At 46.1% G+C, this 27,500-nt stretch overlaps 1 protein-coding gene across 4 annotated transcripts in view; it reads right to left on the minus strand.

Moving 5' to 3' along the window:
• Window positions 1–27,500, minus strand: part of LOC122261914 (uncharacterized) — a 677,613-nt gene that overhangs the window by 935 nt on the left and 649,178 nt on the right. Inside the window, exons 6-25 of one of the 4 annotated variants that reach the window (XM_086542644.1) lie at window positions 17,482–17,558; window positions 9,745–9,855; window positions 9,337–9,432; window positions 8,990–9,101; window positions 8,498–8,682; window positions 7,687–7,901; window positions 7,224–7,485; window positions 6,871–7,019; window positions 6,384–6,550; window positions 6,038–6,154; window positions 5,583–5,773; window positions 5,009–5,171; window positions 4,580–4,719; window positions 3,903–4,085; window positions 3,395–3,747; window positions 3,063–3,194; window positions 2,568–2,856; window positions 1,888–2,121; window positions 1,183–1,341; window positions 1–831 (exon numbers count right to left, since the gene is read on the minus strand). The exon at window positions 1–831 is cut by the window's left edge and continues 935 nt beyond it. In XM_086542644.1, coding sequence (XP_086398770.1) covers window positions 729–831; window positions 1,183–1,341; window positions 1,888–2,121; window positions 2,568–2,856; window positions 3,063–3,194; window positions 3,395–3,747; window positions 3,903–4,085; window positions 4,580–4,719; window positions 5,009–5,171; window positions 5,583–5,773; window positions 6,038–6,154; window positions 6,384–6,550; window positions 6,871–7,019; window positions 7,224–7,485; window positions 7,687–7,901; window positions 8,498–8,682; window positions 8,990–9,101; window positions 9,337–9,432; window positions 9,745–9,855; window positions 17,482–17,558 — 3,438 coding nt within the window. In that variant the 3' untranslated portion in view covers window positions 1–728. Of the gene's footprint in view, window positions 832–1,182; window positions 1,342–1,887; window positions 2,122–2,567; window positions 2,857–3,062; window positions 3,195–3,394; window positions 3,748–3,902; window positions 4,086–4,579; window positions 4,720–5,008; window positions 5,172–5,582; window positions 5,774–6,037; window positions 6,155–6,383; window positions 6,551–6,870; window positions 7,020–7,223; window positions 7,486–7,674; window positions 7,902–8,497; window positions 8,683–8,989; window positions 9,102–9,336; window positions 9,433–9,744; window positions 9,856–17,481; window positions 17,559–27,500 lie in introns of all 4 variants that reach the window. The other 3 variants (XM_086542643.1, XR_015191462.1, XR_015191461.1) reach the window with 3 other exon arrangements.

Genomic DNA, 27,500 nt, shown 5'->3' on the forward strand with positions numbered 1-27,500 from the left:
ATCTGATCTCTCCATAGCATAATTATTCTTGTCTGCGTCTTGTTGCCTGGCTCTACTGGGTACAGAAAATATATGCAAATGAAGTACAAAACTGAGTGTAAAGAAGACAAAAAAAGATCTTTAAGAGAGAGAAAACTACAAAGCGATCCATCTCTCAATAAGGGAATGTCTGCAAGTTTGCACTGAGAGAAAAGAAAAATCACGAAGATGCATTCAGACTGGCAAATAACAAGACTGGACTAGGTTCATGCTCCATTTGCAAGTGAGGTAAAAATATATTCAAGTGGGAATAAATGACATCGAGGACGAACAGAAATCATTATCGTAAAATATAAAAAAGGGAATGAAATTCTTGTACTTAAATGCCCAGCACAGAAGCTTTTCCAAAACAAAAAGCTTGCACTTTGAAAAGTAGTTATACACATTTTTTTTTCACTTTCATTAAAGAGTTTGATCCATTACAAAGGACCAAAAAATCCAAACTTGAGTGCGATTTTGGTTTTACAATCATTCAAAACAACTTTAACAATATTCGATACATGTTCGTTTTACCACAGATTTTTTTTTAGGATTTTATATATTCATATTCATATATATATATATATATCTATATATATTTCTTTTCTTACATAATACTTCTAAGATAATCTGATCTACCAATGCATCTTTAATAAAATAAGCATCATCACTTAAACTTAATGACGTAAAAATTTGTTATCATTTCGGAATCAGCAAGAGGAGCTCTTGTAGTCGGATGTGTCAGAAGCATTGCAGGAGTCAATGGTGGTGTCGCCTGGCAACTCGTGGTCTGTTGCCTTCATGTCAGAGGGTCTGAAAATTGATATGGAAGTCTGAATCAAGGGAGGCACCAGAATCATAGGAATTTTCACTTCATAAACATAATGTATTCTGAAGTCTTTGAGTCCAAAAATGTGTGTGTGTGTGTGTGTGTGTGTGTGTGTGTGTGTGTGTGTGTGTGTGTGTGTGTGTGTGTGTGTGTGTGTGTGTGTGTGTGTGTGTGTGTGTGTGTGTGTAAATACAAAATTAATATGAAACTTTTTAAAGTCTAGAAATGTACAAGTATACACATGAATAAATAAACAAGTCAATAAATATATATGCACATAAGTACATGTACACATACATAGAATGTCCTCTGGTAAAAGAAGACGGCCGTCTCACCTGGTGCTTAAGGTGGCGATGGTGCGGATGAGCTCAGTGTTGGCAGTGTCGAGAGCTGCGATCTTCTTGGCTTGAGCATCAATGCGAGCGTCCTTGTCGTGCATCTCCCGCCTCATGAGCTCCTGCTCGTGACGGAATTCTTGCTCCATCGTCATTAACCTGTTGGTGAAGGTTGGCTTAGTCGAGACTTTGAACTACTTGGTCAGGTCGTTCATCGTGTCCTAGGCTTAGATTTGAATTCTTCTTAAATAGTAATCTGAACATTTTGCATGTAGATTCAGAAGGTATCTGTATTGAATTAATGATGTAAGTAGGACTACCTCCATCACAAAATCTTACAAACTTCTATGTGATATATTTTTGTTTTCCTTGTATAAGAATCATGCCAAACTAGAGGAAAATAGGGTCCTGAGATTAAAATATCAAATAGATTTACTTCTTAATATACAACACATTTTTTTAGATCTAAGCAGAGGTTTATTCCTACAAAGATACCTTATAATTTTTGTACTAAATGCAGTTATAACAAACACAATTTTACTCTAATGTTTAGCCCAGATTACATACCAAAAGGAGACCTTAAAATCCATGTATTAATTAGTTATAAGACTTAAACACAATTTCACTTCCATGTTCAGCTTAGGCTCACTACTTTAAAGAGAACATATAAATATATCAAATCAGCTTTTAACACTTCGAACCCACCTCTCAACAATGGCTCTCATTTGGTCTTCCTGTTGGTCCAAGATCTGTTGAGAGGCAATGGTGGAAGGAACAATGTGCTCATCCTGACTCAAACGCCGCCCATCTTTCGCCCAGCTGCCCACGCCCATGCCCACTCCTCCTCCTGTTGATGCTCGAGTCACAATGCTCATTTCGTCCTCGGAGTCGTCATAGCAGTGGGATGACCCTCGGGGATAGTCGTCTCGTTCACAGGATCTGTTGGTTGAGGGAAGGTGTTGGGCGCGTCTTTGCATAGGGGGGAGGGGGGCTTGTCGAGGTGAAGGATATTTAGGATAAGTTTATACATCTAATTCATATATGATGTCCAACTGGTTATTAATGGACTGTTGGTGCTATTCTCCTGAGTGATACATGTAAAATGTGATGAGCTGTGGGCATGCAAAAACATACATAAATTTACACACGTACACGTACACGTACACGTACAGTCGTACACGTACACACACACACACGTACACGTAACACACACACACACACACACACACACACACACACACACACACACACACACACACACACACACACACACACACACACACACACACACACACACACACACACACACATTAAACTCTCTCACAAGAAAATGCTCTAAAACACACACAGAAGCGTGACTAGGAAGCACGAGGCCGCATCCTCACCTCAAGTTCTTGCCTCTCCGGCCACTGGCGCTGCGATCGTAGCGCGACCTGGCCCTCAGCTCGTGCCTGAGCGCCTGTGACGTGGCCAGACGGGGCGAGCAGTGCGGGTTGGTGCGAGGGGGGTGAGCATGAGGACGGCGCGAGTGAGAATGAGAGTGAGAAGCTGGCCGGGTGTCAGGGGAGGAATCGGAGGAGGAGGAAGCAGAGCGGCGCTGTCGGGTGCGACCACGACGGAGGGAGGAAAGGTCTTCCACGCTCTGGGAGGAGCTGAGGCTGCTGTTGGGGCTCCCTGGGGTGGCGCGAGCGAGTGAGGGGAGCAACACGGGAGAATGGACATATTAGTATTCTGGTTTCTACTAACTTGGGGATTCTCTCTGATTAAAATGTAAAGCTAGATTGTCATCTGTGCTCTGAGCACTTCATTTCAAGTAGTATTTAATAGTTTACAGACTAAAGGGGAATTCTATATTGCTATATCTAGAGATCTCTTTATACCTTTGGGCTGAGGGACTCTTGGGATGTGTCTGGGAGTGCCGTGTAGCGACACATGACCAGCATGCCCTAAGTATGCTGGGTGTACTGCTACGGCTCGGTGCTTAGCACTGTGCGGCTGATGCATGGGAGATGCTGTGATGAAGGGGAGGAAACATCACAGTGTTAAGCTTCCGTCAGAAAGAAAATGCAAAATAAGGACAACTTCAAGCAAAGGAGAATTCGGCAAACATTTAGCAACAAGATAGAAAGCAAGTCTTCTGGACAAGCACACACAATTTTCAAAACACGAAAGAGACATGGAGTTTCTCCTTCCCTTCTTGAGCACTACTTACCTACTGGTGAACCGTGTAAGACTTGTCTCAGTCCTCCTGGCGGCCCAGAGTTGCCGTTCTCACGAGACAGCAAACTGGAGTTGTCTGTGTGCAGGAGAGAGTCCACTGGCGATGACGACTGTGAGTAGGCGAAACTCTGGTAGCCTGAGGACGCCACATTGGACAGCTGAGAGATGGATGTCTGTGAGCCTTGGATGTTGTTCTCACTGTCCATGCAGAGAGCATGGATCTTATGAGAACAAGAATCCATGTATCTGTAGAGTTCGGAGCACTCGTCTTGATACACTGCTCGTCTTTCGATTGCATTCGGAACCCCCGTCAAGGAGTGACTTCTGGAGGACATTGCTGTAGCTCTGAAAGAAGAGTCGCCATTATACTTTTCCAGCCAGGCATTAGCAGACATAACCAATCAACCAAAAGCAACCATACTATTAGCAAAGTCAATCAAATACACATAACCACTAGAACTGGCAAAGCGCAGCCATGTCCTTCCGTCGTTCGCGCATACCTTGGGTGGAGGCGATGGTGCACATGTCCTCTCAGGGGCTGGTGCATTCCCCCGGCCGCGTGAGGGCCCGGCGAGCTCGTCTGGCGCATGGGGGACGATGGGGGCGCTACTTCTGCCATGTAGTATGTGTTGTTGTTGCTTAGCCTCATGTCGGCCAAGGGGGAGTTGTTGTTATTGGCTTCTCTGCAAGAGTAAATTATGTTGTAAGTCATGGTGTATCCCAAAGCTGCTACTTTTGTTGATTTCTGGGTAGAAGTAAAACATTAAGTCAGTCCTGATATCACTTCCAAAAATGTATAATGATGGCCAAGTCTTTAAAAATCTCAATGTTTATTTGCATTACAGCCTCGAATCTAAAGTTGAATCACCATGAAAAATGGACTTTTAAAACGTAAATGAAGATTTTGATGAATGCAGATTGCTACAAAGCTTAGCTACTCATACATGTATTGTATGTTGGCGTAAAGGTTGTCCCTTTTGGCTATTTACGTGCAATGCCTTTTGATTTCCCCAGTTGTGGAAGGACTCCATCTTAGAGACTACACACACACACACACACACACACACACACACACACACACACACACACACACACACACACACACACACACACACACACACACACCGCCCTCCCTTTCCATACATAGAACCTCAAGACAAGAAAGGCCTCAACGTACATGGAGGGATACATGAAGTTCTGTGGCTCGGTCTGGTGGTCGAACGCCGTTATCAGAACGTAGTCATCACTCGTAGACAGGTCGTTGGCGGCGGTTTTGTCCCGGTACGGCGAGTTTATACTGGGACTAATGCTTGCCTGCTGTGGAAGGACAGGAAGAATGAAATTGAATGAAAAATGAAAATGGAAATTAAAAAAAAGATTGGAAAGATCAAAAGGAATCTATGTTATCTCTTTCATACTAAAAAAAAGACATGATATATATATATTTTTTTCAAACGTGAGACATTTACTTTTCCTCTTTATACATATAAAAAAAAAACAATACAAAGTCTACAAGTATAATTCTTTTCTCGAAACAAGGCAGAAAAGAAGAGAATGGATTTCCTCATCCCACCACCCTTCCAGCAAGAACAGGTGATGTACATACCATCTGGTGGTGAGTATATATAGGCGTCGCTGCTCGAGGGAGGGACTGGGACCTCGGGGTGTTGGTAGTGGGCACTGACATCCCGACATCAACCTCGCCTCCTGCCATCACTCTACCCAACTGGGCATCGACTACATTCAGCCCTTCGCCACAACCCTCTCTGCTGTAAGGTTAAACACAGGGTATGAATAACATGTAGATGTGGAATGTCAGCAGAGTGAAATGATGTAATGTTATTATATTGAAATCTCGTTTGAATATCTTCTTATCATAGGGAATCCGTTGTCCTGTTTAAAAACGACAAAATCAAGCCTGCAAAAAAAGCAAATTTTCTATTTTTTTCCCCAACTCCGACTAAACTCACTCGAATCTCTTTATCAAAAACACGAAACCCTAAAATAACAAAAAAACCTCTCAATCAGGAAAAAAACAACAAACCCAAATACAACACCCTAAAACAAGAAACTAATCAGCCCTTAAACAACAATAAAACCCAAAACTAACCCTTAAAATGATAGCACAAACAACCCTAAAGACAAAAAAAAAAAGCTCAAACAACAACAAAATTCCCTACATGTAATTGTTGTTCGGATGCGTGGCTGAAGACAGTGACGACGACGACGGCACGAGAGGCGGCGCCGAGATCTGCGCGTGAGAGGACAGCTGTCGGGACGCGGTGCTTGAGAGGTCCTTCTGGTCGCTTCCGAGGAGGATGTTGATGTCCTCTACCAGCGCTAGGACTTTGCTGGCCTCACTCTCGTAGCCCTAGATCGGGAACGATTGGGGGGGGGGGGAGGATTAGCAACCATAAATGAATCATTATATGAACTGATAACTCATAAATGTACAAAATTAAGTCATAAAGAAAATAAAACAACAAAATCCGTTTCGTTTACTCGTTCGGTAAGTTAAATCCCCCCGGAAGAGAGTCTTTCGGTTTTGTTCACTCAATCTCCCTTCTTCTGTTGTATAATGAAAAAAAAGAAAAGAAAAAAAAATAAGGATAATAAGCAAAACGAGTGTGTTTACCTGGGTGTCGATCTTGGCAATGGCTTCGGTCAGGTGGAGGTGCAGTTGAGCCAAGTGCTTGCCTAAGTCGATCTCTCCGTCGAATTCGAGCTCCGTCTCATCTCTGTTGGGTGGACTCTGCAAAAGCAAAAAAAAAAAATATATATATATAAGAAAAAAAACTGTTATTCTTTTCTTATAACACGTTTGAATGAAAGAAAGTTCTGAGGATATTATTGACATCAGACATTTTTATTTTAATCTTCCTCTGAAATTATCATCAATGCAAACAACAGTTATTATCTTTATTACTGTGACTACAATAACGTTTTGCCTTTCTCCAATTGCAGCAATCAAGCCAACTTACAGATATGGTTCTCAGGAAAGTTCTGCATTTCTCCTGCTCTTTGTCGATAAACTCGTTCAGGAACTCCATGAAGCTCTCTTTGCCCTGGAAGTGAGTGAAGTTGGCCAACGTCTGCAGCGTCTTGGCCACTAACGTCAGGTTTCTTCCCGCTCGCTCGTCTGGGTACTCTGCGGCCATTTGATAGGTTAGTGTGGATTAAAGTTCGTGTTACGTCTTGAGAAAATTGTGAACATAGTATTTTTAGATATTTTGAATTGTATATATATGGGTATCATTAGACTTTCGAAAGATTAGCGGGACACATTTAAACTTTCAGATATTCAATCTCATGGAAATTACAAGCCTTAAGTAAACGGTACTCAAGACGGATAATTCTAAAACTCATATTTTCCTTCAGTCTTACGAAGCTCAACCCTACTAACGCTAAGGAGCACATTTCCTTCCTTTCCGACCAGCAGCAGCCTATTTATTCCTCCCTTTTCCTTACCTTGCGTGATGTTGAAGAGAGAAGGAGACAGGACGGCAGGGCAGAGGAAGCGGAGGAACACACACGCCGAGATGAGGTTGTCCGTTAGCTCGCATTTGTCCTGACGAGACAGCCTTTCCCGGATGGTATGGAACACCTTCCGAAGCTCGCTAAGGGAGGAGGAGGAGGAGAAACATTCTTAAAGGGTTAGTTTTTTTTAAATTATTCATGGGAATCTCCATCTTGCTCATGGGAATAGGTGTCAGTGGCTGTTTCATTCGGTCAGAATTTTGATCATCATGCGAATTTCCTCCCAAGAGTGGAAGGGCGAAACACACACACAAATGATTAAAAAGAGAGAGTATACTACGCACACAGGGAAGCTTCGTCCAGACTGTATGATCTTGTCCCATATCGAGCAGACGCGCTCCCGCAGCACATCTCGCTGACGGGGAAGGTACTGAATGTTGGTGATCCTCAAGGGGTCGACCTCCAAGTCTTCGGAGGTGGCGATGACAGTCTGGATCGAGTCGGACAGCGTCTCCTGCAGGTAGTGTTCGCCCACGAGCCGCATGTAAGCTTCGATGGCCTTGGTGGCGACGCTGTTGCCCCGGAAGAGGAGGTGCTCGTTCTCAGCTGAAGGCGTGACGAAGGAGGAACACGTCAGGATTTGGACACTCGGGATAATAGGACTCCTTACTTAGGAAGTTCAACGATTTCTAACATATATAACAAGCAATTATAACCCATCAAAAATACCAATATCACACGAGAGTATACAAAAAGTATATATAAAACAAAAACCAAAAAAACAAAAATCCACACTTTTTTTATCACCTATCCGCTGAATGTCCGACAAGATCAGGCTGACGAGGAACGTGATGGCCCTCTCCTCCTTCTGCATGATGTTGATAAGCGTCGTGGCTATGTCCTCCTTGGATTTCACGGACACCACGGGCTCCAGGAGCTGACAGAGGGACGTGGCGTTGTCCTTGAGGTACTGACGGAAGGCACCGTAATGAGAGAGTGGTAGGATGTCCAGGGATTGAAATCTGCAAAAGAGAGGGAAGCGACGTTACGGTTGGTAGACGTGGGGAGGTATTTCGTCTTGTGATGTGGCGGAGGGAGAGGCAGTGAGTGATGTATAACCTCCGTTTCAAAGGAAGGGGAATAACTTCGTGCTTCTAAGTCTAATGACTATAATCTTCACTCGAACAACAGTATAATAACCCAAGTGGGACACCGTCCACCCTAAGTCTGCATGTACTTCTCTCTCTCTCTCTCTCTCTCTCTCTCTCTCTCTCTCTCTCTCTCTCTCTCTCTCTCTCTCTCTCTCTCTCTCTCTCTCTCTCTCTCTCTCCCTCTCCCTCTCCCTCTCCCTCTCCCTCTCCCTCTCCCTCTCCCTCTCCCTCTCCCTCTCCCTCTCCCTCCTTCTCCTTCTCCCTCTCCTTCTCCCTCTCCTTCTCCCTCTCCTTCTTCCTCTCCTTCTCCCTCTCCTTCTCCCTCTCCTTCTCCCTCTCCTTCTCCCTTTTGCTTCTCCTTCTCCATCTCCATCTCCATCTCCATCTCCATCTCCATCTCCATCCCCATCTCCATCTCCCTCTCCCTATCACTCCCACTCCCTCTCCCACTCCCTCCTGTATCCCACCTGTGCTTAATCCTAAGGGTGGGTATCTCGCGGTCGGGTTTATCGACCTTGACGGGGTACCACTGCTCCACCAGCGCCGCTCGACCTGGGCTGGACGGCTTGAGGTCAATCTCCACCGTGCCGATCTTCTTGTAGCCAGGCTTCTTGTCGGCTTCGCGCATCAACTCGATACAGATGGTGGAGACCTGGGAGATAAGGGGGGGGGGTTAAAGGGGGACGGTGAGTTGTGTTTGCGATGCATGACGGGGGTGGGGTGGGGATTGGGATTGGGGATTGGGGGTTGTGGGGGGGGGGGGGTGCGCGCTGGATCGGAAGCGTGATTCTGGGTTTCGAATTTGGGTCGGTCAGCACGAGATCTAAAGCCTTCTGAAATTAGGATTCCTACTCGTACTGAATCAGCTTCCTCAAAAGAAATAAAAACTGGCCTTTTTTCATTATTCAAAAAAGGGGAAAAATCAAAGGTCATCCAGAAAGGAGGGTCACAGAACTGACCTGAGGGAGGGAGTTGAGCTCGAAGTACTCTCCCCAGAAGCACATGTTGGACTTCATCTTGCTGAAGGTTCTTCTGTAGAGTTCATTGTTGAGAATCAGGTTGCAAAAATACCTGCGGAAATAAGACGGGAGTTATTATCATTATTATCATTATTATTTTTTGTACGGATATTTATGCACGTGAGAGATGTCAGTTATCTCTAAGTATTCAGGAACAATAAAAAAAAATCTAAGTAAAATATGCATCTATCATACTCAAATCAGGCTATAAAATCATCTCAGCACATACTCTAGCATGCAATTACTTCAAATAATTAACAAACGGATTCAGAATTACAACAACTTACTTTTTCTTATTAGGAATACCCTTGGCTTCCATTACCCATATTTTAAGGGTATTTTCTGTGCGTCTCACCTCATCACGGTTAACTGTAATTCTCGATCTGCCAGAAAAAAAAATAAAGATTACATTTATTAAGCCTATATTTCTATGTGCATGCGCTTCTTTTGAACCTATATATGATTATTTTAAAATGATCCGTCATACTGTCTAATCTTAAGACCCAACCAATCAACCAAACAGAACATAAATCAATATCCAAAACGACTTCAAAGGAGAACGATCAATTCATCGACCATAAACAAGAACCAACATCAATAAACAAGTATCTAGCAATTAATTCAATCCAATGGCTATTCCTCCTGTCCACGTACGAAAGTCCAAAAGGGGAATGGGAGACCAAGGCTGTACGTACCGTTCGTGCAGGGGGGAGGGGGTCGTTTCGTGGTCGTGCGGATACGCCGCTGACTGGAGGGATTCGTGGGACCGGGCTGACCGCAAGGTGTCGTCCGCGCTCTCGAGTGGGCTGGAGGAAAAAGCAGAATGAGTCTCGGGCTTCTGGCACTGCCACGACGAGTGAGTAGATGTGTGGGAAGAGAAAAATAAGAGAAAAAGAAAAGGGAAAAGGAAAAGGAAAAGAAGAAGAAAAAGAAAAAAAAATATATATGTAAAATCTGCAAGATTTATGTATTACGATTTTTTTTAAAGGACGACGAGTGGATTTCTGGGAATAGGAAAAAAAGAAACAAATGAAAGTATAATCAGGACTCGTGGGAACAGCGAAAAAAAAGGAAAAAAAAAATCATGTATAAATCAAGCTTTGTGGGAAAAAAACGATCTACGACTGTCATGATTTGCTAAAAAATAAATAACTAAATAAATAAGAATAACATATATAATCATGATGCGACTTTTCTGAACGGCGCAGAGTGGTTCCATAAGATCAGACAATGGCCGTGTGTGAAATAATCCTACCAGTTTTATACCTCGCCTCGCGTAGAACTGCACCCCACCATCAAATGCCATTCCTTACACTACCAATAATTTATGAATGGCCACGAGGAGTGAATGAAATTGTGGGAATCTTGTGTATGTGAATGAATGTCCTTGCATGCAATGAAAAGCAACAGTGAATACGGGGACGAATGTCGGTGGTCAGTTGTGGGAATGTATATTTAGCATTTCCTTTGCTTTGGGTTGAGTACTTTAACTTTTTTTGAGCGATCGGAAGGAAATGGATGAAAAAAATATATGGGAAAATAATAAATAATAAAAGCTATAACTTTCCGCTATTGAACTCGAAAAGGATATAAAATTGCATTAGAAATACCATCGACGCACGCATATTTAGTACTCATTATAGAATCCTAACAACAATAACATTAATAACAATAATAATAACAACAATAATAGCTACAGATTAACATACGTAAATACAGTAAACAAACAAACACGAGTCACACAAACGTACCTATACTCCCACAAATTACAAGGACAAGACCACCGTTCCCAAAAGACACACACACACAAAAAACGCGGGAAAAACGAGGGGGAAGGAGGAGGGGAGAGAAGGGGAAGGGGAAGGGGAGGGAAGGGGAAGGGGAGGGAAGGGGAAGAGAAGGGGATGGGGAAGGGGAAGGGGATGGGGGGAAGAGAGGGGGGAGAAATAATCGTCCCCAATGAATCGACTGTCAACAATCCTATTATAAACCAATAATCCAATCATTTCTTTTATTCCCTGATCGTGACCTCGAGAGCAAGAGAGAGAGAGAGAAAGAGAGAGAGGGGGGGGGGGGGGAGGGAGAGAGAGAGAGAGAGAGAGAGAGAGAGAGAGAGAGAGAGAGAGAGAGAGAGAGAGAGAGAGAGAGAGAGAGAGAGAGGAGAGAGGGAGAGAGAGAGGGAGAGAGAGGGAGAGAGAGGGAGAGAGAGAGAGAGAGAGAGAGAGAGAGAGAGAGAGACAGAGAGAGAGATAAAGATAGATAGATAGATAGAGAAATAATGAAGGCCACTGGCAAAGAAATCGGCGATGGAGGGTGGTAGATGAGCGAAGGGAGGGCGAGGGGGCACCTATGAAGGGAAGGCGGGGGGGGGGGGGAGGTAGATGAGGACAGGAGAGGAGGGAAGGAGAGTGAAAGGGAAGGGGAAAAGGGTAGGAGAAGGGTTAGGGGATGGAGAAAGGAAGCGGGTGAAGAGGGGTGGGAAGTAGGGATGGCAGGGAGAAGGGAGAGAGAGAGAGAGAAGACCGGGGCAGGGGATTGGGAAGCTAACAGGAATGCAGAAGAGGAAGAGGAAGAGCAGGAGGAGGAAAGGGATACACCGACGACATGAGAAATATATATATATATATATTTTTTTTTTTCAAAGGAAGAAGAGAACAGACAAAGACCACAACAAACCAATAATAAGAATGACAAAGGAAAAAAAAACACACATGCATAAGCATCACTACCACCACTACTCCCCCCCTCCACCCCACCCTAACCAGTCGCATCTCTGCCTCTACAATCTCCTTCAGCCCCCCCCCCTCCCCTACCGACCCAGGGAGCAGAGCCTGTGAGGTCCTTGCAGAGTGAGGATCATCCCGCAGTCAGGAAGCAGAAGCAGTGATCATTGCCGGCCGGGCTCTTGGCATACCGAGCAGGTTAAGTCCGCGGGACTGACTCCTGCTTCTGCTGCTTCTTAGACTTCTTCTTCTTCTTCTTCTTCTTCTCCTTCGTCTTCTCCTTCTTCATCATCATCCTTCTGCTTCTGCTTCTGCTTCTTCTTCTTCTTCTTCTTCTCCTCCTACTCGCTATGTGCACTCGTTCTCGCTTTTCTTTCTTCCTTGATTCGTTTTTGTTTTTTCCTCCCTTGGTTTCTCAATTCTCTTCCTCTTTCCCTTCCTTCCTTCTTTGATTGACTCCTTTGAGAGAGAGAGAGAGAGAGAGAGAGAGAGAGAGAGAGAGAGAGAGAGAGAGAGAGAGAGAGAGAGAGAGAGAGAGAGAGAGAGAGAGAGAGAGAGAGAGAAAGAGAGAGAGAGAGAGAGAAATAAAGAAGGAAAGAGAGAAAGAAAGAGAGAGAGGAAGAGAGAAAGAGAGAAAGAAAGAGAGAAAATAGAGAAAGAGAAAAGACAGAAAGAGAAAAAAAGAAGGAAACACGAAATACATGAGAAAAAAGAAAGAAAGGGAAAGAAAGAGAAACACGAAAGACAATATAAAAAACAGAAATATTCCGTATTCGCGCCCGAGGTCCCGGCAGCAAAGAGGGGCTTCACTGGATTATGTCTCGAGTAATACACGCTCTGCGGTAAAGAGAAGGAGGGGGGACGGGAGAGGAGGGAGAGGAGGGAGAGGAGGAAGGGAGGGGAAGGGAGTGAGAGGCAAGGAGAGGAGAGGAGGGAAGGGAGGAAGGGAGAGGAGAGGAGAGGAGAGGAGAGGAGGGACGGGAGAGGAGGGAGGCAGGGAGGAAGGAATGGAAGGAATGAAAGGAATGGAAGGAGGAAGTGAAGGAGGGAGGAAGAAAAGGGTGGGGGGGGAGGAGGGAGAGAAGGGGGAAAGAAGAGGGAAACGGAGTATAATACCAACAAAGAGCTTTCAAAAGAAAGACGCAATCAAGAGGCAAGCACAAACCAAAAGCAAAAGCGAAGGCACCAAAAGCAGAGACCAAGGAACATGCAAGGAAACCGAATCAAGGGATACGGAAAAAAAAAAAAAAAAAAAAAAAAAAAAAAAAAAAAAATATATATATATATATATATATATATATATATATATATATATATATATATATATATATATATATATATATATATATACATATACAAAAATAATAAATATAATAACGATAACAAATAACAAAAAAATAGTGAAAAAGAGAAAAAAAAAGATATTCGACAATCCGCCATAAAAGGTAAAACAATGAACAAACAAAATGCGAACAACGAATGGATTGCACATTACAGGGAGGGAGGGAGGGAGAGGAGGGGAGGGAGAGGGAGAGAGGGAGGGGGAGAGATAGAGAATGAGAGAGAGAGAGAGAGAGAGAGAGAGAGAGAGAGAGAGAGAAAGAGAGAGAGAGAGAATTAAGCTAGAAGAAAGAAAAAGGAGATGATCGCAAGTGGGAAAAAAAGAAACGAAAACAAAAAGAAGAAGAAAAAAAGAAGACAGGAATGCGTGGAATATTTTCAACATATTTGGCATTGTCCTCTCAAGGGAGAAGCGGTGACCAGGGAGGGGGGGGGAGGGTGACCAGGGGATGGAGGGAGGGACAGAGGGAGGGAGAATGATCATCAACGGCCCGGCATAACTAGCGGAACAGGTAGGCAATAAAACCACCTTTGTACCCCTTGACCTAGCCGACATTTTTTCTGGGGAGGAGGGGAGGAGGAGGGGGGAGGAGGAGGAGGGGGGAGGGAGGGATGTTGCACAGGCGAAGAGGTGGTGGTGGGAGGGGGGGAGGGGGTGTGAAGGGGACGATCTGTTAGGAGTGTGGTTGGGGGGAAGGGGGTGGTGGTGGGGGTGATCAATACGACAGATGCAGTGTCTATATGTATATCTGTCGTTTTGTTCTTTCTGTTATATATCCCAAATTCGACTATTAAGAAAAATAACTAAGAAAGGGCATTTTCAAAACAGAGCAGAATAACCAAAAATAATTAAAACAAACAAACAGGGAAAATGAAGCTTAAATCTACAAATATAAATCGCCTCCCCTCCCCCCCCTCCCTACACACACACAAAATAATAAATCAATACATAAAATCTAAGAAAAGGTAAAGAGAGTGAGAGAGAGAGAGAGAGAGAGAGAGAGAGAGAGAGAGAGAGAGAGAGAGAGAGAGAGAGAGAAAGAAAGAGAGAGAGAGAGAGAGAGAGAGAAAGAGAGAGAGAGAGAAGAAGGAGAGGGAGAGAAAGAGAGAGAAGAAGGAGAGGGAGAGAGAAAGAGAGAGAAGAAGGAGAGGGAGAGAAAGAGAGAGAAGAAGGAGAGGGAGAGAGAAATAGGGAGTGATTAGAGAAGAGAGAGGAGATAACAGAGTAGAGAGAAAACAGAAAAACAGAGAAAGCACTGACATAGAAGAGAGAGGAGCGAAAAAGAGAGAGAAAAAAGAAACAAGAAAATACACCAGGACATACCCGATAGCCCCCTCCCCCCCTGCACCTCCCACGGCCCCCCGATAATCCGCATCTGCTGCCTTGCATATATCATCGCCGCCCGCTCGCCTGCATATCCGCCGCCGCCGCCGCCGCTGCCGACTGCGGACGCCTATTTCGCCATTCGAACAGCGAGATAGCCATTACAGCGAAGAAGCACGCCCACGCCTTTCAACCACCGCCCGCGATCGCTTAATTCCCTGGTCATTGCGAGAAATGTTGACTTTCTCTCTCTCTCTCTCTCTCTCTCTCTCTCTCTCTCTCTCTCTCTCTCTCTCTCTCTCTCTCTCAATCGCCGATACCACAACGGCAGGATACGGTGGTGTGGTGGGGGGGGAGCGTAAAAATGCTATAATTTTCCTCTTAGTTCGCCATAAACTAAGAGTCAATGCAACAAACCTAAAATTTTATGGGATGAAAAGAAAAAAATATGGCCGAAGAGAGAGAACTTCTGGAATGGCGGAAAATCTTAAATCTGCATTCCCGCCCGGAGCTCCCTCCCCCCCCTCCCCCCCCTCCTCCTCCTCCTCTACCCCCAAAGGATCGTTCCACCTCCGCTCCTCCCTCCCCCCTCCTTCGTCCGAAAGCTCGTGAGAAGGTACTATGCAGAGTCCCGTAACACATTCCTCTCTCTCTCTCTCTCTCTCTCTCTCTCTCTCTCTCTCTCTCTCTCTCTCTCTCTCTCTCTCCACACACACACACACACACACACACACACGTACACACGCGGCCATGGCGAGTGGTCGTTAATGAACCCGAAGTCCCCGAGATGCATTCCTCGCACGCGGCGCATTAACGACCATTTGCATGTGGGAAGCCAAGGTCGCGGCCAGCTGCAGCCTTCGAAACAAACATGGCGGCTCGATCGGGAAGAGGGGAGGGGGGAAACGTCATGTCACAATGGAGGTAGTACCACGACCTCAGAGGGGGCACTGCGACCTCTGAGTGGGGCGGCACCACGACTAGATAGGGCCAGTGCGTCCGCGTGGGGGTATATGATGCCCGGGGTTGATGGAACAGAAACATCGCCAGAACGAGTAAAAGGCAAAAAACTGTCGGGTCTGATGGTCGTTGGGGACGACTCAAAGGCCCGCTGGATGGTTGTTCTTTTCCTCATCATCAGTTTTATGCTGATTGTCATTAGCGAGAGAGAGAGAGAGAGAGAGAGAGAGAGAGAGAGAGAGAGAGAGAGAGAGAGAGAGAGAGAGAGAGAGAGAGAGAGAGAGAGAGAGAGAGAGAGAGAGAGAGAGAGAGAGCGGGGGAGAAGGAGAAAGAAGATTAAAAAAACAAGAAGGATAGAAAGAAGAACAGCGACCGAAGAAAGCCACCTGGTGAGCATAAAGGTGACAAGACGCGGCCCATCAGCGGAGACTAAGCGTGGGAGAAGGAGACAAAGACGGAGACAGAATGAGGATGAGGAGGAGATGAAGGAGGAGGAGGAGATCAAGAGGAGGGGGGAGAAAAGGGAAGAGGAAGGGGAGAGAGGCAAGGGGAAGGAGGAGCAGGAGGAGGTAGGTTAAGGGAGAAGACAAGAGATGACAACGGAGAGAGAGAGAGAGGGAGAACAAGGGGAGGAGGCGGCAAGGGGGAGGAGGGTAAGGGGGGAGGGGAGGGAGAACAAGTAATAAAAACATCTTGTCAACAGACGCTGTGACATCTCTCTCGGAGCACGGCCCGGGGGAGAAGGTCAGAGCGGCAATAAAACGGCAAGACTGGCCCGCTTATTAAGACAGCTGTTCGAAAACACCTGCGCAACAGGTGAAAGCTCGAGCAAGTTTTCCTGATCTTGGAAATGCAATCCTCCTTCCCGTTTGATGTGATTGAGATTCTTCCGCTGTTTGTTGCATAGTTTGTGTCCTCTTCTTCTGTAACAATGCGCTCCCTCCCCATAAAAAGGGGGTGTTCCTTAATTGTCTTATAACGAAACCTAATAATGTTCATATATTCCTCAGGTAAACATGCTTCAAAAAAATACAGTAAATAAATTTTCACACACACACACACACACACACACACACACACAAACACACAAACACACGCACAATAACAATAACAATAAATAAAACAAATAGATAAAAAACAAAACAACTTTTTTCCAATCCACAGGTAAAAAATGATGACTAAGAGTGTGATGACGCGACGCTTGCATACACAACACGCAACGGTAGTAATCACCTTTGTTTGTCTGTCAGAAAGTGAGTGAGTGCGTGTATGTGTATGTGTGTGTGTGTGTGTGTGTGTGTGTGTGTGTGTGTGTGTGTGTGTGTGTGTGTGTGTGTGTGTGTGTGTGTGTGTGTGTGTGTGTGTGTGTGTGTGTGTGTGTGTGAGTGAGAGAATGAATGAGTGAGTGAGTGAGTGAGTGGGTGAGTGAGTGAGAGTGATTGAGTGAGAGAGTGAGAGAGAGTGAGAGAGAGAGAGAGAGAGTGAGAGAGAGAGAGAGAGAGAGAGAGAGAGAGAGAGAGAGAGAGAGAGAGAGAGAGAGAGAGAGAGAGAGAGAGAGAGAGAGAGAGAGAGAGAGAGAGAGAGAGAGAGAGAGAGAGGGTGAGAGAATGAGAGAATGAGAGAACGAGAGAGTGAGAGAGTGTGAGAGTGAGTGAGTGAGTGAGAGAGAGAGAGAGAGAGAGAGAAAGAGAGAGAAAGAGAGAGAAAGAGATAGAAAGTGAGAGAGTGAGTGAGTGAGTGAGAGAGTGAGTGAGTGGGTGACCAAGCAAGCGAGCAAGCGCGCGCGTGTGTGTGTTTCTCTATTTTGCTATTTTCATTTACAATGCTAATGCATCAAAGTACCTATCCTGACCGCATCAAGTAATGAACAAGTTATCCCTCAAAAACACATTTTCTCTGATTTCTTGATTTCCGCGTCCTTCAACTATCTCACTTAAATTGAGAATTTATATCTAATCACCTAGTCATAATATGAAAACAACAACAAGTAACGGTAATTAGATATTCAAAAAAACCAACGACAGATAAAAGACACACACATAAAAATAAATACATTAATAAAAAAGAAAAAAGAAAAAACTCACCCGTCGGCATTTTTCAGCGAATGCTCCAACTTGGACGCTGATCTGCCGCCCTTTTTGAGCTTCTTGGATATGAGGTGCTGGAAAGAGACGAGATATTAATGAATACATGAAACTCCAAGAAGAATATGGAAATGTTAATTTGAATATGTACGGTAAACTAACAGTAAACTAACACTTAAAACATTAATATTAATTACAGCTTTTGGTTTAAGCGCACATGTTCAGACGCATGCACAATTGCACATCCGCAGACACACGCAAACACACATACTCGGCAACAAACACAATACTCCAACAAGCAACAACACCGCCACCATTCACAACACCAACACCAGCCCTCCTGCCACAAAGCAACAACCCACAACGAACAATATCAACCACAGACACCCCGCTGTCCCTCTGCGTCAACCTTCCTCGGTCATTTGCACGATTGCATACACCTTTTAAAATCCTCTACACTGACCTGCTGTGCGATCAATTTGACTGGCTGGACCGTGATCTTTAATCTAATGAAGTGTGAGCTCGTAATGGGATTATTTTAGAGGTTAATTATTTTCTGATGATTCCTTTGGATGTATAACTCTATGGGAAAGAATGAAAAGGAATTGAATTGCCAAAGCAAAGACATCCCCTCTCTCCCTATTCACTTTTCCTCATCCTCTCTCCCCACTACCCTCTCTCTTTCTCCACCTCCCCCATTTCTCTTCTCTCCTCTTTCTCCCCCCCCCCCACTCTCTATACCTCCCTTTCACCCCCCCTTCCCCCTGCGTTGACCGTAGACGCGCAGACAGACAGACTCCCCTCCGCTATCAACGCTCAGCTCCCCTCACCCTCATCACGTCCCTCTCATTGCGCCCACCCTCGCCCTCTCTACCCTCGTTTTTATGAGGCACCTCCAGGTAGAGCGTCCGAGGGGAAAGGAGGGGGAAATGTGGCCCAAAAGCTTCATAACACGCAGGTCATTTCGCCCTACAATCTTTGATGCAGTTAGCCCAAAGGGGGGAGAGGGGAGAGGGGAGAGAGGAGGGGGAAGGAATGGTCTTTAAGGGGGAGGGGGAGGAAAAGGATTGGCCTACAAGGAGGGGGGAGGGGAGTGAGGGGAAGGGGAGGGGAAGGGGCCTACAGAAAGGGAGGAAGGAAAGGGATGGAAAGGGGAAGGGAGAAGAGTGTTTACTTGAAGGGGGAGAACCGTGGCTCATTTGCGGGTTATTGGCGGCTGAATGGTTATTGCCTTAGGAAGACGGACGGACTCGGATGAAGCGATTCTTTTGAAGCGGGGTGAGGGGGGGGTGAGGGAGGGGAGAGGGGGGAGGACAAACACTTGTGGCTTAAACAAGCTTATGACTTTTCTACGTGAGTGACGATACAAAGTAGAAAGTAAACAAAGAAAGAAAGAAGGGAGAAAAGGAAGAAGGGAGGGAGGGAGAAGGAGGGAGGGATGGGGAAGAGAGAGAGAGAGAGAGAGAGAGAGAGAGAGAGAGAGAGAGAGAGAGAGAGAGAGAGAGAGAGAGAGAGAGAGAGAGAGAGAGAGAGAGCTCATCACACCAGCCAAAAAGTTGACAAAACACCATCAGGATAGTATACCATCTGACTCCCCTCCCTTCTATCCCCTCCCCCCAGTTCGCACCCACCTTCCCCTTAACCCCCCCCCCCCACAAACACATACCTACGCCCACGCCTTACCCTTGAAAGCGGGTGTTTAGTGGCCGCGTTTCGGCGTGACACGGCTGACAGACAGGCCGGCTGGGCGGACTGTCCACTGCCCGGCCCTTCATCACTGGGTGGTTCCTCGGACCAGCGTGGCGTTTACGACACATAAGGGGGGGGAGGCAGGGGGAGGGGAGAGGGGGGAGGGTGAAAGGTCCGTGGGAGGGAAGAGAGGAGAGGGAGGAGGCAGGTGATAGAGGGGAAAGGGGAATAGCAGAGGAAGGGGAACGGAAAGAGGAGAGGGGACAGAGGCAGGGGGTGATAGAGGGGAAAGGGGGAGTGAGAAGTGACGGTAGGCAAACAGAGGGAAGAGAAAGAAGGTAGACAGGGGGTGCAGAAGGGGAGGATGTGAAGAGAAGACTAGGAAGAAAGAAGATAAGAAAAGCAGGAGAGTTAGGGAGGAGTCAGGAAAGAGGGAAGAGAGGGGAGGGGGGAGGAGAGAGAGAAGAGTGGGGGAGAGGAGAGAGAGAGAAGAGTGGGAAGAGAGGAGAGAGAGAGGAGTAGGAAGAGAGGAGAGAAAGGAGAGCGGGGAGAGGAGGGAAAAGAGAGTGGGAAGAGTAAAGAGAGGGAAGCGGGAAGAGAGAGGAGAGGAAGGAAAAGAGAGTGGGTAGAGTAGAGAGAGGAAAGAAAGCAAAAGAGAGTGGGAAGAGTAGAGAGATGGAAGCGGGTAGAGAAAGGAGAGGAAGGAAAAAAGAGTGGGAAGAGTAGAGAGAGGAAAGCGGGGAGAGAGCGGGGAGAGGAAGGAAAAGAGAGAGGGAAGAGTAAAGAGAGGGAAGCGGAGAGAGAGAGAGAGGGGGGGGGAGAGGGCCACACGATTGCTTTACGACGGCGGAGGTGAAATTCATCTCGGTTCATGCATAAACAATACGCATCGCTCGATCTGGGATTCAATTCGAAGTACAAATGTAATTTTCCGTCGCCATCTTCTGCGGGCGTCAAGGGGGGTGGGGTGGGGGTGGGGGGTACGAAAATCTATCTTGGTTAAATCAATTAAGATCTCTCTAAGTTGGCTGTAAGTAATGAATAATAATCATGATAATAATGACAATAATAATAACAATACGATTAGTGGTGATAATGATGATCAATAATGATAAGAATGATAATAGATGACGTCTAATCTCTCTCTCCGCCTCCCTCTTCCCCATTTCCCCTCCCTCCCCACCTACCCCGTCCTCTCTCCCCCTACCTCTCCCAAATCCCCTTTTCCCCTCCCTACCCCTCTCCTCCTCCCTCTCCCTCCCCGTCCCTCCGTCCCTCCCTCTCTCTGACCGACATTTTTACAAGAGCGAAGATTTATCTCGGCATAAAACGGACAAGCATCCCAATCACGACCAAGATCAGCGAGTGTGTGGGTCGTCGTAGTGTGGGAAGGTCGTCTATGAGAAGATTCAAATATGTATTGACGACTTGCCTGTGGATGGGAGGGGAGAGGGGAGGGGGAGAAAGGTGGGGGGATGAGGGGAGTTGGGGACAGGGGATAGAGAGAGAGAGAGAGAGAGAGAGAGAGAGAGAGAGAGAGAGAGAGAGAGAGAGAGAGAGAGAGAGAGAGAGAGAGAGAGAGAGAGAGAGAGAGAGAGAGAGAGAGAATGCGAGAGAGAGGGAAAGAGAAAGAGAGAGAGAGAGAGAGAGAGAGAGAAAGAGAGTAAAGAACAAGGATATAGGAAGTGAAAGAGAAGAAGGAGGGGGAAACGACACGGAGCGAATGCGAAAGAGGGAAAGGGAGAGAGACAGGAATGAGGGGAGAGAGGGAGAAGGGAAGAGAAGAGGGCACAAATGCAAATTCCAGAACAGATGCATCGCGCCCATCTGCGTTCTCTCGACCTGCAGGTACAGTTTCCACCCACGCCCATTCGACCCCTCACAACCCACACACCCGCCCACACAAGCAGGCACAGACCCGTATCACCCTTATACCCCCCCCCCCAATATAAAACGTTATCTAAATGGATTTCTTCTTAAAAACAACCTAAAAATTAAATAAAAGGAAGTAGGAAAAAATAGAAAAGAAAAGGAGAAGACGATATGAATGATGAAATATGAAAGAAAAGATTCTAAGCTAAAAGAAGGAAAAGGAACAAGAAAGAAGAATGAAAAAAGAAAGAAAAAAAAGAACAAGAAAAAGGACAGAAAAAAGTAATAATAATAATAACAATAACAACAACAACAACAATAATAATATATGAGAGGAAGAAAAAGAAGAAAAAATAATGAAGACAAAGAAAGAACAATAAAGAACAAGAAAGAATACGAAAGAACAAGAAAGAACAATAAAGAACAAGAAAGAATACGAAAGAACAAGAAAGAATACGAAAGAAGAAGTAGCGGTGTCGATGTGTTGCGCGCATGTCATTAACACACTTGGCAGGTGACACCCGCTTGACGGAGGGAGGAACCAGTCGTGCCGTTTCCCGCTGCCCACCAACAGCACGGGACCGAGATAAGAGGGAGGGGGAGGGGGAAGGGGGGGAGGAGGGGGAAGGAGGGATTGGAAGAGGGAGGGGAAGGAGGGAGAGGAGAGGAGAAGAGAGATGAGAGAGAGAATATATATAGAGAGAGAGAGATAAAAAGAGAAAAATAAAGAGAGAGAAAATAGAAAGAAAAAGAGAAAAAAAAAGAGACGAAAGGAAAAAAAAAAAGATATGTCCCTCTACCCCTCCTCTCCCCTCCCGTAACTCCCCTTCCAGGCAGCCCCAATAAACCGCCCTTCGCCCCCAACGCGGCCACCTTCCGCACTCCCCGCCGCCCACAGCAGAGGACTCCCGCAAGGCGCCGCTGTAAAGGGGAGAGATCAAAGGGAAGGAGTCCACCCCGGCCCTTCATTCTTGCCTTCGATATCCTCACCCATCTTGGGTCATCTTTTCGACTTTCTTCTTCTTTATTTTTTCTTCTTCTTCTTCTTGTGTTTCTTTTTTCTTCTTCCTTATCGTTCTTTCTTCTTTTCTTCTTCTTTTTCCTTCTCCCCTTTTTTTCTGTTATTATCGTTACTTCGACCTTCCCCTCTTGGGTTTTTCCCCCTCTCTTCCCCCCCCCCTATCTGCATCACCTTCTCACCCCACCCTCCTTTTCCCCCTTCCTTATCCCCTCACTTCCTTCTCCTCCGTGCCTCTTCCTTTTCCCCTCCCCATCTCCTCCCATTTCCCCGTCCCCCTCTCTATTTCTAGATTTTATTAACCCCTTCCCCCCACTCCCCCACTTTCCCTTCACAAATCCCCATCTCCTTTATTTCCATCCTCTCTCTTTCCCTTTCCTCCTCCTCCTCCTCCTCCTCCTCCTCCTCCTCCTCCTCCTCCTAGAAGAAGATGAAGAAGAAAGAAGAGGAGTTGTAACCTACGAATAATAGAAAAAAAAAAAAAAGATAAAGGAGAAGAAACAAGGTAAAAAAGAATAATAATAATAAGGAGAAAAGATAAAACCCAAGAAGATAGTTCCTCTCACGGACTCCAATCCCTCCCCATCCCTACCCCCACCCCCACTCCAACCTGCCTCACCCTCCTCCACCTCTAATGCCCACCCCCTCTCCCCCACCCCCACCCCCACCCCCTCCCTCCTTCCGGCGGGACATCTTCAGTCGGCTATTGTGTGAGGACGTTTGCACAGCGATCACACGGCTGGTTACGGCCTCTCTTGTGGCCTCCCGAAGGGGGCGTTTTGCTGCCGGGGGATTCACGAAGGCGCGGCCACGGCGGGGCTCTCTGATCTTCTCCTTTCTGTTTTGTCTCCTTTTCGGTTTTGGTGGTGTTGCTATTTTCTTCTATTTGTATTGAATGATTGATTTTTTTTTTGTTTTGTTTTGTATCTTAAGTCTAGTCTTGATATTTTTTTTTCTTTTTTCTTTAGTTATCCTTGTCTATTTTTTTCTCCATTTTCTTTGAAAATTACGCAAATGAGTAAGGGAAGGGAGAAATAAGGGTGGAAGAAACGAAAAGGGAGAAAAGGGAAACGAAATAAAGGGAGAAAACGAGGAATGGAAAATAAAGTGAGAGAGAGAAGGAAGGAATGAAGGCAGAAGGAGACAGGGAGAAAAAAAAATCGGGAGGAAGGGAGGGGAAATGGGGAGAAAGGAGACGGATATGGAGAAAAGGAGATAGGCAAGAAGATAAATAAAGATTTAAGGAAAAAGTGAGAATGAAATTAAAACTCGAGATAAGGTCCAGAATAACTCACATCACCCATGTTATGCTACCGTTACCATGACAACCTCTCAAGCGGCGATCGCTTCCCTACCCCCATAAAAAGCACAACCCCCGCCCCTCTAGCTAGCATGCAGCTAATACACCTTCCGTCTCTCCGTGGCACCATTTTCGGCCGTCGAATCACGCTCCTTATGATGTGGTGATATTATATCAGTCAACGCTAGCCCATGGCACACACAAACGCACGCGATAACAGCAAGGCAAGGGGTAAACATCACCATTTTCTTTCTCCTTTAAATCATAATCACGAACACACACACACACACACACACACACACACACACACGAACACACACACACACACTCTGATAAATAAACAAACTGATACATAAAAAAAATAAAAAATAAAATCGTACGACATGACGCGAATGGCGACTTAACAATTACGACTCACCAAGCTGTGGTACGAAACTCTACGCACGCTCACACCACATTTAACTCTATCGAAATCGCTCTTGCCTCAGCGAATAGACATAACAGCATTTATCCTTTTGAATCGACTAAGTTGATACAAGGTCTACGAACGTCTAACGAAGCCTCCTATCAAAGTCTCCGGAAGTCTGCCAAAGCTTACGCGAACGTTACAAACTCAGCGAAAATCTCTCAGCAAAATCAGAGAAAAGGAAGACAAAAGTCTAGCAGAAGTCTACTAAATCATCCAATAGCGGAACTTTGCGATGCCTATGAAGTCTGCTGCCAGCCCCCCCCCCCCTCCTGAATCACCCCCCCCGTTACCTTAACGAAAAAGACAATTATGACACCTACGTGGTCGCCCTTCTCGCTGCTCAGGTAGACCAGTCGGGAAACGCCCCTTTTGACAGATCGCCCCGCCCACGACAACTGGATTCCATCGTCCCTCGCCGATTCCCCCTTCCCCCCCTTACCCACTTTCCCCCTCCCTATGTGCCGTCTTGGCAGTTTCCGCCTCATCATTGCAAATTGGTGCGGTTAGGCGATGTCCACCTCTACCCTCGCCCCTCTTCCTTCCTCACTATGCCTATCCTCCTCATCCTCCCCTTCCTCACTGTATCCACCTCCCTCCCCTTCTTCCAGCCTTCCTTTAAGATACCCTTCTTCTTCCTACATTCCTTACTATGTCCCTTCATCTCCCTCCCTCTCTTACCTATTTCGCACTCCCTCTATCGCAATTCCTCCTTTCCCTCTTTCCTATTTCCCTTCCTTCTTCCCTTTCCCTCTTTTCCCTTAAGCACAAATCCTCTCTAAATGCAATGCCCCTTGGATCGCGCGACTGTTCTTGCTCCGAAGTTGCGTAAGCAAAGCGTTAACAATCAATAAAACAAATGAGAGGTATAAAATTAAATAAGTAGTAGAAGCAGTAAAACACACAGCCTGCACTCTGCGCAGAACTCCATAGGCTGTGAGAGGTCACGTAGAGCGACGACGAGCCTGCACGTTCATACTTCTCCTCCCTCTTCCCTCCTCCCTCCTTCTCCTCCCCCCCCTTCTTCTCCATCCCCCTTTAGCCCCTTCTTCCATCCTTTCCTCTTTACCTATCACACACACACCCCTTCCCTCCTTACACCTCTCCCCCTTCTCCCCTTTATCTACCACACGCACGCACGCACGCACGCACACACACACACACACAAACAAACTTCCCTCCCTCCACCTTCCCCCCTTCTCCCCCCCCTCCCCCCTCTCCCTTTCCCCCCTCCCCTTCTTCCCCCCCCCCCTTCTTCCCAGCCCCAGCCCCTAGCAAGGTCGCTCAGGACGCTCATTAGCAGGACAGTTACGAGCGCGCGCGAGGGAGGACACGTCGAATCGCCGTCCGATAGCGGCTACGTTTATGACTCTCTTGACGCGCGGGAGATCGACGTCGGCGGAGCTTGCTCGACGCGACAACTTGCTGTCGACTTTTTTTTTCTCTAATAATGGCAACGAGGTGGAGTTACTTTGGTTTGGATCATCATGGAGGTAATAATACTAACACTGCTCAACATATTAGAGGAATAGTAATAATCATGTACGTAATTCTGGTAATTCTAGAATAGGAATGATACTACTGTTATCATTACTGATGATAGCAATAAATAAACAAATAAATAAATATGATAAATTCTGATAAATAAACAAACTGATACATAAAAAAAAAAAATAAAATCGTACGACATGACGCGAATGGCGACTTAACAATTATGACTCACCAAGCTGTGGTGCGAAACTCTACGCACGCTCACACCACATTTAACTCTATCGAAATCGCTCTTGCCTCAGCGAATAGACATAACAGCATTTATCCTTTTGAATCGACTAAGTTGATACAAGGTCTACGAACGTCTAACGAAGCCTCCTATCAAAGTCTCCGGAAGTCTGCCAAAGCTTACGCGAACGTTACAAACTCAGCGAAAATCTCTCAGCAAAATCAGAGAAAAGGAAGACAAAAGTCTAGCAGAAGTCTACAAAAGTCTATCCGAATTTAGCGGAATTTGCCGATGCCTATGAGAGTCTGCGGCCAGCCAAGTCCGCTCTCCTGATCAGCCCTAAGCCGGTTACCTTAATGATAAAGACACATTATGAGCATCTACGTCGCCGCCGCTGCTCAGGTAGACCAGTCGGGAAACGCCCCTTTTGACAGATCGCCCCGCCCACGACAACTGGATTCCATCGTCCCTCGCCGATTCCCCCTTCCACCCCTTACCCCCTTACCCCCTCCCTATGTGCCGTCTTGGCAGTTTCCGCCTCATCATTGCAAATTGGTGCGGTTAGGCGATGTCCACCTCTACCCTCGCCCCTCTTCCTTCCTCACTATGCCTATCCTCCTCATCCTCCCCTTCCTCACTGTATCCACCTCCCTCCCCTTCTTCCAGCCTTCCTTTAAGATACCCTTCTTCTTCCTACATTCCTTACTATGTCCCTTCATCTCCCTCCCTCTCTTACCTATTTCGCACTCCCTCTATCGCAATTCCTCCTTTCCCTCTTTCCTACTTCCCTTCCTTCTTCCCTTTCCCTCTTTTCCCTTACGCGCAAACCCTCTCTAAATGCAATGCCCCTTGGATCGCGCGACTGTTCTTGCCCCGAAGTTGCGTAAGCAATGCGTAAACAATCAATAAAACAAATGAGAGGTATAAAATTAAATAAGTAGTAGAAGCAGTAGTAATAATAACAACAATAATGATAATAATAATTGATACTACTACTAGCAATAACAATAATAATAATAATAATAATAATAATAATAATAATAATAATAATAATAATAACAATAACAATCATAATGATAATAATAATAATAATAATGATAATAATAATAATAATAACAATAACACAATTCCCACGAACCTAGAATAGAGACGATCATAACATTCTTACTACCTTTCCTCCCTCCCTTTTTCCCCCTGATCTTTCCCCTTCCGCCATTCTATGCCATACAGATCCCCTCTTCTACCTTACATTCATCCCTACCCTCTCTACCTTACTCATCCTTCCCTTCCTCCACACACCCTCTGCTCCCTTTCCCTCCCTCCCTCTCCCTCTCTCCCTCCCCCCCCTCTCTCTCTCCCTGTCTCTCCCTTTCCCTCCCTCTCTCCGTCTCCCTCTCTCCCTCTCCCCTCCTATTACGAGACTTGCGAGAGCCCGTGACGACTCGTGCAACGATTTTATATCACCGCGACCCTTGCATGACGAGAGTGAAACGACCTACCAAGAGAGACCTCGACCTCTTCGCGTGGTTAATGTTCAGCACCGAGTTCATTTCGAAGGCGGAGGGCGGAGGATGCTGTCGTCCGGAACTCCCCTCTCATTTGTCTGTCTGTCTGTCTATAATGCTCACGCATGCGCATAAACATACATACATGCACACACACACACACACACACACAAACACAGACTTGCCCTTCTCACAAAAAAATAAAATAAAATAAATAAATAAAAACAATCCTCCCCATTTCCCTCCATCTTTCCCTCCCTCCCTCCCTCCCTCCCTTCCTCCCTCCCTCCCCCCTTCCACCGCCGCAGCCCAGTTTCCCGACCGATGTTCCCGCCGACAAAACAGTTAGGTTGTATCGCATCAAGACCGCGCCGACCGGAGAATAACGTAATGCATACAGATGAGAGGGCCAGTCCTAAATCTTGAGGCAAGCGCGGGCGGGCGGGCGG

This window comes from Penaeus japonicus, unplaced genomic scaffold (assembly GCF_977035675.1).
Source record: "Penaeus japonicus unplaced genomic scaffold, GWHDUDI00000001_assembly GWHDUDI00000012, whole genome shotgun sequence".
NCBI lineage: Eukaryota > Metazoa > Arthropoda > Malacostraca > Decapoda > Penaeidae > Penaeus > Penaeus japonicus.